The sequence below is a fragment of the Malaclemys terrapin genome, chromosome 8 (assembly GCF_027887155.1).
Source record: "Malaclemys terrapin pileata isolate rMalTer1 chromosome 8, rMalTer1.hap1, whole genome shotgun sequence".
NCBI classification, from domain to species: domain Eukaryota; kingdom Metazoa; phylum Chordata; order Testudines; family Emydidae; genus Malaclemys; species Malaclemys terrapin.
The window spans coordinates 93,516,806-93,527,439 of NC_071512.1; the positions used below are offsets into that span (position 1 = coordinate 93,516,806).

The 10,634-nt window shown below is 45.3% G+C and overlaps 1 protein-coding gene across 5 annotated transcripts in view; it reads left to right on the top strand.

The window, feature by feature from the left end:
• The window catches only part of DOCK7 (dedicator of cytokinesis 7), a 172,089-nt gene that overhangs the window by 45,486 nt on the left and 115,969 nt on the right, over nucleotides 1–10,634 (top strand). For all 5 annotated transcript variants that reach the window (XM_054036949.1, XM_054036945.1, XM_054036946.1 and 2 more), the window contains exons 3-4: nucleotides 8,824–8,999; nucleotides 9,255–9,323. In XM_054036949.1, coding sequence (XP_053892924.1) covers nucleotides 8,824–8,999; nucleotides 9,255–9,323 — 245 coding nt within the window. The remainder of the gene's footprint in view (nucleotides 1–8,823; nucleotides 9,000–9,254; nucleotides 9,324–10,634) is intronic.

Here is a 10,634-nt window from a genome sequence, read left to right on the forward strand (position 1 = left end):
TGTGTGTGTGTGTGTGTGTGTGTTTGTTTATATAAAATGATCATTCAAACAACCTTAACTTTACCCCTATTATGCTACCCCCAACCTTAACTTTACCCCGTTATGCTACCCCTGAGAACAACCAGAAACTCTAACAACCTTTGTCCTTCCTGCACGTAGGTTCATTTTAGTAGTGTCCAGGGGAACCAGGATTGTACAATGGATAGGGTTCTGGACTGAGAATCAGGAAACCTCAGTTCTATTCCTAGCTGTGCCACTGACTTGTTCTGTGACCTTGGCACAGTTATTTAACCTCTCTGTGCCTCTATTTCCCAGTGTGTAAAATGGAGAGAATAATACTTATTCACCCTTCATGAAGTGCTTTGAGATCTTTGGATGCACAGCATTATATACATGCCAGGTTAGTTATTTAATAGCTCTGCCCTTCTGTACAGCTATATACAGTCCATGGAAGAATTCCTAATTATCCAAATAGCATACTACATATAGCTTTGCCACGTGTAGCCACTTGCACAAGTGTTAAACAGAGCTAGTATGTCTACATGTACATTCCTCCTAATCTGGTATGATGAAATTATGACACTTATATGTCAAGAGTAAAGGTTAGTGTAGTGATAAAGCTTCACATTTCTTATTAGGGTGATGTTTGTAGAGAGCCACTTAAAATCAATTCTCTGTGGTTCACCTTTTCAAAATCCACCTGCAAGCTGTATAATTGCAGTGTGTTTTCTAAAAAGTAAGGTTAGAGAAGGAAATAGAAGGTTAATGATCTTAAGGGGGAAAGTTAAGGTTGTTTGGATGACTGTCATGGTGAATTTCTGTACTTCTAAAATACTCTGTGTTTTGTTTATATTCTGGAGCCTTAATTGGAATTTCCAGACTTTCTAAAGTTTCTGGGCCTGGGCCTCAGCCTCAGCTCATGTGAACTGGCATAGCTCAATTCACTTCAGTAGAGCTACACCAATTTACATTTGCTGAAGATTTAGCCATGTGTATTTTGAGAACATTAGTGGTCTTTAAGGGTTTTTTGGCTGCAGTAAGAGAGACTCTTTTAACACTAACTCTAGCTTTTACCTGCAACGGAGTAAAGTCAGTTCTGTTTCTTCTTGTTAAAAGAGAGGATTAAGAAGTGAAGTCTCTAGGTGGGGATAGGAAAACTTTGAGAAACTAAATTCCAAGGCAAATTAAATGTCCATTCCATTGTCTCAGATCAATGGATGTAATTTTACATGTAAGTTTTCTCCGGTGAAAGATGGGGCCTGAGTGAAAAGTGTGTGTCTGGCCTGAATGACAAGAGGAAGTAGCAGTGAAAAATTCTTTAATACTCATTGGTCTTTTATATGGCTCATTTTAGGATATTCAGTCTAGCCAAAGATCTTTCTCAGATGTGCCAAAGAATTCTTGAGACACTGTCAGTTACTTTTTTAACGATTTCTGGAAAATTTATTTTTAATATTTCATTTTCATCATAGGGGTGTGTGTAAAATACAGTACCGTAAATTCTCAGACTAGGAGGTTTATACATACGTAGGCATATGTGTATCCAGTTTACACAGTCTGTATTCTGTCCTTCTCCATCTGACAAAATCGCATTTTTGCACCATTCTGGGAAAAATCTTTTATAGTCAAATCTTATGCCGCCTCCATGGCGGTGCCCAGGTCATAATCATGTGGAATTGCTGCATAAAAATCTGTGTAATCCCATGCCTTAGAGACTGCCTACATAGTTTTTGTACCAATTTAACAATCTCTGTTTAGAAACCGATATTTTAAAAGAAGAACAATATGCTACTGCGGACACAGGTACAGCGGTATTCAGGTGCTTACACCAGTATTGCTTATTCATGTAAATTTACATAATAAGACCTTGTCTACACACAAGTCATATCACTTTAATTAAAGTGGTGCAACCTTCCTTGGGTGGACCTAGTTATATTAGTATAAAGGTGCTTATACTGGTATAGCTTATTCCTGTACAGGAAGAGGAATCAGCTGCACTGATATAAGGCACGTTTATATTGGTAGAACTGCACCCACACTAGGGCTTGTACAGGTATGTCTATGTTGGTATCAGTAGTGTAGTTGAGTTTACCCACTTCTCATCTGGGGAATATGGAATTTAGTTTAGGAATTTACCGACTTTTCATCTGGGGAATGTGGAGTTCAGCTAAGATTAATTTACCCATTTCTTTTTTTTACCACTACATCACTGATTGCTATAAAATAACCAACATAATTAAATCAATACAAAAGTTGTGTGTAGCCCATGCCTTAGAACAGACATAGGCAAACTACGGCCCGCAGGCCACATCCGGCCCGTGGGACTGTCCTGCCCGGGGCCTGAGCCCCTGGCCGGGGAGCCTAGTCCCCGGCCCCTCCCCCGCTGTCCCTCCACCCCCACAGCCATGCCGCTGTGCGGGCCGAGCTCTGGTCTGCCGCTCCTGGACAGCATGGGATGTGTACAGCTGGCTCTGGCCGGGTGCCATAGCTGCGAGCTCCTGCTGCTGGTAAGGGGGTGGGGAGCGGGGGGGTTGGGTAAGGGAGTGGGAGGTCCTGGGGGGCAGTCAGGGAGGAGGGGGCGGTTGGATGGGGTGGAGGTTCTGGGGGGATGGCAGTTGGGATGGGGAACAGGGAGGGTTGGGAGTAGGAGTCCCGGGAGGAGCCTGTCAGGGGGCGGGGATGTGGATAGGGTCGGGAGGGCAGTCAGGGGACAGGGAGCAGGGGGATTGGATAAGGGGGTGGGATCCTGGGGGACAATTAGAGGCAGGGGGTCCCAGGCGGGGGTGGTCAGGGGACGAGGAGCAGAGGGCGGTTGGATAGGGGGTGGGAGTCCCGGGGGGGGGGCTGTCAGGGGGTGGGGGTGTGGATAGGAGTCGGGGCAGTCAGGGGACAAGGAGCAGGGGGGGTTGATGGGTTGGGGGTTGTGAGGGGGGCAGTCAGGGGGCAGGAAGTGGGAGGGGGCGGATAGGAGGCGGGGGCCAGGCTGTTTGGGGAGGCACTGCTGTCCCTACCCAGCCCTCCATACAGTTGTGCAACCCCGATGTGGCCCTTGGGCCAAAAAGTTTGCCCACCTCTGCCTTAGAAGCATGCTTGTATGCTGACTATGGGTAAGTCGCAGAGGGTATAACATTTTTTATTAAAGTTAATGTTGTATAATAATGTAAAATTGTATAATACACAGGTTAAGAAAAGTGTCTGTACATCTGCGTATAGTGCTTAGATTATCCACAAATACAAAGTTTGTTTTTAAAGTCATAAGATACATATAGTGCATAATCAGCAATAACCCAAATTTAGGTGAATAAATTTAAGAATACAGTTTAGATATTGACACAGAGTCCTGTGGCACCTTATAGACTAACAGACTTATTGGAGCATACACTTTCGTGGGTTAATACCCACTTCATCAGACGCATGCGTCTGACACGTCTGTTAGTCTATAAGGTGCCACAGGACTCTTTGTCGCTTTTTACCGATCCAGACTAACATGGCTACCCCTCTGAGTTTAGAGTGAGTGATGTACCCATGAGTGAAGTACCCAAATACTTGCATCCAAGTATTTGGGTACATCACTCATGAAAAATTATACAGAGAGTTGGTTGTAGAAAGCAAATATATCAGTGAGTGAAGATTGTCCTTCAGTATTTGAGATTTTAGGGTAGGTTGTACATTTAGAAAATACAATCCATGAGGAAAGTATTTCAGTTACTTTCTCGTCTGCGCTTCTAATCGGCACTCCAGCTTATCCCTCCTGGTATTGCCCATGTCCAGTGATGCGTTCTACGTAGATGTCCCTCGACCACCTGATGGCGTCCAACACCATGAGTTGCCGCATCAGCCGAGCGTAGCGTTGACCAATTCCGCATTCTCTCAACACTGACTCGTTACTGGGGTTCCATGAGCCCAAGTCTCCAACGAACAGCCTGTGTGTCTAAACCCGGTAATGCTTAGCTCTCAAGGTTTCAGCCAGAGGGGTGTATTTCTCCACCTTTCGAGATCCGGCATCGTGGAAGGCTGGGGTCCTGTTTTTGAAGGGCACTGTATCAACACTACAATATAAGCCCAGGTTTAGTGGGACTCAAGTCAGCAGAGCCTGAGTTTGAGAATCCAGGGCTTGAGTATCTACATTGATTGCCAACTCTAGGTTAGGAATTTTTTTAACCTGGGCCTCCAGCAGTATGCTGGACCCGAGTCCAACCAACTGCATCCCAGACTTCTGAGCGCCCTCTAAAAATGTGGCCATTCTGTCCCTTTCTTCATGGTGCAGTGCAGGAAAACTTCCACCCTACATGTTACAGGAAGTTTGAACAGTCTCCCAGCACATCCTGCCATGCTGTCATTTTGGTCTGTGTGCTCCCAGCAACTGGAGCCAGCAATATGCAGGAGTCAACATTTGAAGAACTTCTCTTGCTTGAGCTTTCACTTCTGTGGAAATGAGCAGAGCTTCCATGAGGTGCTGGTGGATATTCTGGTGGTGTTTCCTGACCCACTGAAGGCATGTGGCAGAGCAGGAGGAGGAGGAGGACACAGACATGGCAGACTCGAATTGGCTGATGCTCCTCATGACACTTGGTATATCTGCTGATGCCCCCTCCGTAAACCAGTGCTTACGTAGACCGTAAGCATGGATTGGGGGACAACCTCCTCTTGCAGACCTGGTATGACCAGCAGTGGATCCAGAGCTTTTGCATGAAGAAAACTACACTTCTGGAGCTCTGTGAGCAGCTTTCCCCAACCCTCAGCATAAAGACGTGTATGAGGGCAGCCATGCTGCCCCAGAAACAAGTTGGAGCTGGATGCAACCGGGCAACAGAAGTTAGAGATGCTTTGTGCTGCCTCATTTGGGACTTGCATGGGCCAGTGGAAGAGGGGGGAATAGTAGCTTTTATGAATGTGCTTGTGGGGGATGGGTTGATTGCTTGAGAGGGGTTTCACTGCTTGGAGGGTTGATTGCCATGTAATATACTTATGAATCACCTGACCATTTATGAAATGGGGGGTAGAGGAAGGTTGATTCACAGTATGAATTGATGTAAGGAAGTGATTGATGTATGGATTGATGTGACTAATTGTACTGAGAAACAGTGTTTGTATACAAATTCCCAATTGTCCCTGATCATGTGTTCACCTTTATTATCTGAAATACACATTGTAAGAGGTGATGCAGTGATAGCAATACATTTCATAAACAATTATTAGAAAAGTACAACATTAACCTCCTGCCAGGCAGACCAGCTGCCACTTCCACACCAAAACACCAGTAACAACAGAATCTCAAAAAAGTGCATGAACAAATGCATACAGTAAAACCATATATAAGACAGAGCCACTACTGTTTCATGTCCCTGGCCCCCCAGTCTCCTTTCCATTCCTTCCATGTTTGCTGTCTGCTTGGCACCAGGGGAGGAGAGTGGAGGCATCCACAGGGGAGGGGGTCAGTATGGAAGACTGCATGGGACACAATTGCCCTGCCCAGCTGCTCATAAGGTCTGACTGCGTGGACCACCCAGGCATGGAGTTGTCCAAGGTTTTCCTGGACTGCATCCCAGGGTACCATGCAGGGGACTAAGGCTGTGGTGTAGGTGCAACAGGAGCCAGTGCTCTTTTGACCATTAGTGATAGCAGCCACTCCAACAGTGCTTTCTGCTGAGCTCTGACATCCTCCCTTAGCTGCCATTCCTGTTCCAGGAACTGCGAAGGAAGTGCCCGCTCCCATGCCGAAACCCTGTCCTCAAGCTGTGCAGCCAGCCTTTCCTCTCTCCTCTCGCCCATGCCTTTCCTCTCGCTGTCAGTCCCTCTGTCTTTGGTACTGGGCCTGCTTGTTGGCCCTGTCCAGAACTTCCACCACAAGTTCATCATGGAAATGTTTCCTCTTGGACCGGTCCATAAAGGTGCATTGGTCCAGGCTTCTGCTGCAGTGTAGGGAAGCTGTGAAGGTGCTGCAGGCTGTAGAGGGCAAAGGGCCTTGGAACAGGACAAGACACACAGAGTTAGTGTCAGTGCAGAAAAAATCCTTGTGGAATTTCAAGGACGTGAAATGTTACTGTTGAAAACTGAACTTCAGTATACTGTGAGGGCTGCCTCAGATCACAGAAGCTCCGTGGACACAGCCGCGTTCATCACAGTGAAAGAAGTGCAGAGACAATGGTAAGTTAAAAATCACAGCTGCTTTCTATTTTCCTGAAAATTGCAAAACAGATTTGTAAATGGAACACATTTCCACAGTCCCTGGCTCCCCCAGTTCACTGTTTTCAGGCGGCACGTTATAGCTACGCCGCTGAGTGGTTGCAGAGTAGTGTCCTTACAGGCATGGCAATGTAAGGCTATTATTTTTAACAAACAGGAAAGATCTGTGCCTTTCCAGTAAAAATTCACTTTTCAAGGCGTTTTTTTACTGTTTGCATTTCCCAGTTGCCATTTTGAATTCCACATGGTGGAAGTGGGCGGGTAGGCTGGGGGGACACCACGGCGCTGGTATTAATCCATCATCAGCAGATATATGTTGCTAGCCGGGGCTTGTAATAACTTTTGCATTGGTTCATAGAATGGAAATCCCTCCCATTTCTGCTCTGGGGCAGCTTCTGTTTCTGATGCCAGTTCCACAGTGGGCTGTTCCTCGGGGGTGGGGTGGGGTGGGATGGAGGAGAGCCTCAAAAAGTGGCTCAGAGTACAGCCCCGGCATATGCTGCAGCTGCTCCTGTGGCAAAGCTTCCTCTGGGACTGGTGTCAGCAGCAGAGTCACTTCACCAGCTTCATTTGGCACCTGCTGCTGGCTCCCATCAGTTCCCGTGCTGGATTCTGGGGCCAGCAGGTCACCATCCTTGCTAACCCGGTCATCATGCAGCACCATTGGCTCCGTGCTCAGTGCACTGCCCAGCACCTGGTCAAATGCCTCATAAAATGGGCATGATGTCTGTGAGTTGCCCAAGGTGCAGTTTTGGTCCCTGGTTTTCTGGTACTTGGTCCTGAGCTGCTTAATTTGTTCCCTGTACTGGTTACCAGTCCAGTAAATTCCCAACACTGCCAGCTTCTTCCTTATTGGCTGGTATGCGTGGTCATTCCTGGTACTCTTATTGCTGTCCAGTTTTGCTGGCCTCGCACCTGAGATTAACCACAATCTGGCTGTGCACCCGCAACCATGAAGCAGGGTGCTTTGCGGAGGATTGCTTCTGATCAGTCTCCATTGCAAATACAGAAGGGTCTCCAAAGGTGTGTTTGCAGCTCAGCGGTTAGGAAAAAAAAAAAAAGGAAGAATTAAACACTGACTTGCTGAGCTGCTGCACTACAGCAAGGGAGCTTGCTTCCATTTCCGTGAAGTCGCTTGGTGATTCTTAGGAGAGAGAGGACAGAGGAAGTTGGCCCATGGGATTGTGGGTTACTTTTGGTGGACTCCCAGGACCTGAGTCTGGGGGAGGGTGTCTACATTGCAAAGCAATAGTGCTTGAGCCCTGGGTCCCAGTTTGACTTGAGCTCAAACCCCCCATCCTCATGTAGTTTTAGGACCCTGGGTCTGAGCATGAGTCTAAGATGGAAGAGGGGTTTAGGCTCAAGCCTGAGTCTTACATTGCAGTGTAGACATACTCTGTGGGTGTTGACAGTGGGTCTAGCTTGTGTCCTCCCCCCCCAAAACCCTTAGCCCGGTGGGGTTTGCATATGCATTTAAAAAAACTAGTTGGTGTGCACTGCTGTAAGGCACTCAGATACTATGATGGTAAGTGTGGTATAAGAACCTATGCAGAACAGGATTTAGTGCAGAATAGACCAACAGAGGCAGGTAGATTTCATTTTGGAAACTTTTCCATTTGAGAATCTGTGAGGAGTCATCCTTTTTAATACAGAGTACATTCCCTATCCAGGTTATAACAATTTTCAGGTCAGGCACGTTTTTGGGCCTACACTGTCTGGTCGTGTAGGGGTATGGAACCCTATTCATTCTGGGGATCACATGCTGTCAAGAATTGCCAGGTGTTGGAATCTGCCATTCATGTTGCTGTGGTTGGGGCAAGTCCTACAGACCTTACACAAGTAAAACTCCTTTGGGGAGCTGGGGAAAAGACTACAGGATTTAGTGCATAGCAAACAAATCCAATGTACTCTTCAGTATAAATCCCTGGTACTCTTTGAGGGGGAAGAGTAGATTATGTTTTGCATTCCCAAGAGAAGACATTTATATGGAGACAGTGTTAGCTTTTATGGGGGTGTTCCCTTCACAGTTTATATTGATTTAGCAACTGTATTTGCATTCCCCAGGGTAAATGAGTTCTATGTGTCTCTTGAGACAAAGAGTGACCTTCGTTGGTTAGTCCAGATTTGTGGGTAATCAAAGAGAAAGTGACAGACCACCAGTAATAAAATGTGAGATTTACTTTTGAGTTAAACTAATGAATTTCCAGCGCTTACTGAAAATGTGATAGAAGCAATGTCAGTGATACCATAATGATTAGCATAATATACATACCGGGAGGTGTGAAAATTAGCTTCATACTGTACGTTGGTTAAAGACTAACTGAAATCTGGCAATAGGCCAAGCTGCTGTTTTAGTTGGATGGTCAATCTGGGGGAGGGATAGCTCAGTGGTTTGAGCATCAGCTTGCTAAAACCAGGGTTGTGAGGTCAATCCTTGAGGGCGCTACTTAGGGATCTGGGGCAAAATCAGTACTTGGTCCTGCTAGTGAAGGCAGAGGGCTGGACTGAATGACCTTTCAGGGTCCCTTCCAGTTCTATGAGATAGATATATCTCCATATATTAAAAGTGCAGTGGAAAATAAGACTTGCTTTTGATTTTTCTCATTAAAAACTCTGCCGTGGCTTGGCTTCTCTTAGGTTCCACTTACGGAAGCTGTGGATCCAGTGGATTTGGAAGATTACCTTATTACACATCCACTTACAATGGATTCCGGACCTTTGAGGGACTTGCTTGAATTTCCTCCAGATGATATTGAAGTTGTGTACAGTCCTCGAGAATGTAGGACTCTTGTGTCAGCTGTACCTGAAGAGAGGTAAGGTGCAGAAAACTGCAGGCCTGACCTGCAAACACATGTATCTTTTCACATGGAAGTGGACCCCATTGAGTTCAAAGGAACTGCTTGGGGTATAAGTGTTTGTGAGGTGGGGGCCAAATTTTTCTTTTGTAATAACTTCTTCCAAGTGCATGAAAAAGATTGTACTTTAATATAGTATGAAGTGAAAAGTCAGTGTGTCATTAGAAAAAACAATTTTTTTTTATTTGAAGAGATTGTCTTATTCTTTTACAGTGAAATGGACCCTCATGTGAGGGATTGTGTAAGAAGTTACACAGAAGATTGGGCAATTGTGAACAGAAAGTAAGTTACAATGTGATATTTATCATTTTGATTTAAGGTCCTGATCTTTCAAGGTGGATTCTGGTATGAGCAAACTGAATAATAACTGCAGACCTACATTTTCAGAAGTGACTAGGATTTTGGGTCCCTCTCCATATTTGGCTTCCTAAACCACGTGAAGTGGATGCTCAACATGTTCTGAAAATCAGGCCCTTCTAAGGTATCTGATGTTCCATGCCCAGAATCTGAAGCACCAGAAATCCCTTAGTCGCTTTTGAAAATTTACGCCACTGTCATCAGTGATAACTTCCTTTAGGTATTGGACAGTAGGAAAAAATTAGGGAATATAAACATGTAGGTAAAATCTCTCTCTCTCACTCTTTCAGCATCAGTTTCTTACAAAAAGAAAATAGGTTTGGGAAGGTTTAGTGTACACTTTTGGTGGGTGAGCATCTCTGTAGTAAAGGTGTCTAAAGTAATAATCGTGTTCTCAAAGAGGTTTTGCAGTTGTACATTACTTTAAAAATGCTCAGTAATATTTAAACTCTACCAGCATTTACAGAATGCTTTGACTTAACTGTTGAGAGCCTGTGCATAAGTTGATTAATTTATGCAAATCAATAGGAAAATGTCTGGGTAGTGTTTCTTTTAAAACTCTGTGTTTTGAATGACTAAAGTTCTGGAGACTATAAAAGACTCGCGGCCAAGGAGCAAGTGATCCATGTGATGCTACATCACCTGAAAATGAAACTACTATAGCTGCTGCTATGTCCTTGTGGCAGCTGCTACAGTTCACTGAATTTAATATTGTCCCAAGCACCACTCTAGGGGATGCTGAAGACTTGCTTTTCAGAGATAGCATAACCTAATAAAAGCAAGATCTGTAATTCTTAAAAAATATATATATATATATAGGGAGGGGGGCTCTGTTAACTCAGTGTTTGTAAGCAAATACTCTAGTCTCCGCCATATACTGGGGCAGCATAACCCACATAGCCAGCAGACACGCATCACAACATTTAACAAAGGTTTTCACTGTTTCCAAATGCGCATGTCTAAATGATGCCCTCCCCTATGTGGGTGCACCAGAGAGGTAAAGAGTGCAAGAAGTACTACCCTGCATATCTAGCCACTCATACAGGGAGCAAGCAAGTCTGATTCCCAACAGTGGGTGTGTAGAATAGACATAGCCTCTGGAGGTTAGTAGCATAAAATTAGGTGTGTCTGTTTGGGTGAGGCTTGGCTCTCACTCCCACCCTGTGGACCAAAGTGGCTGCCCTGAGGAAAGTGCTCCCTGTACAGATTAGCATGCCGAGTGCCCAAGAGACATTG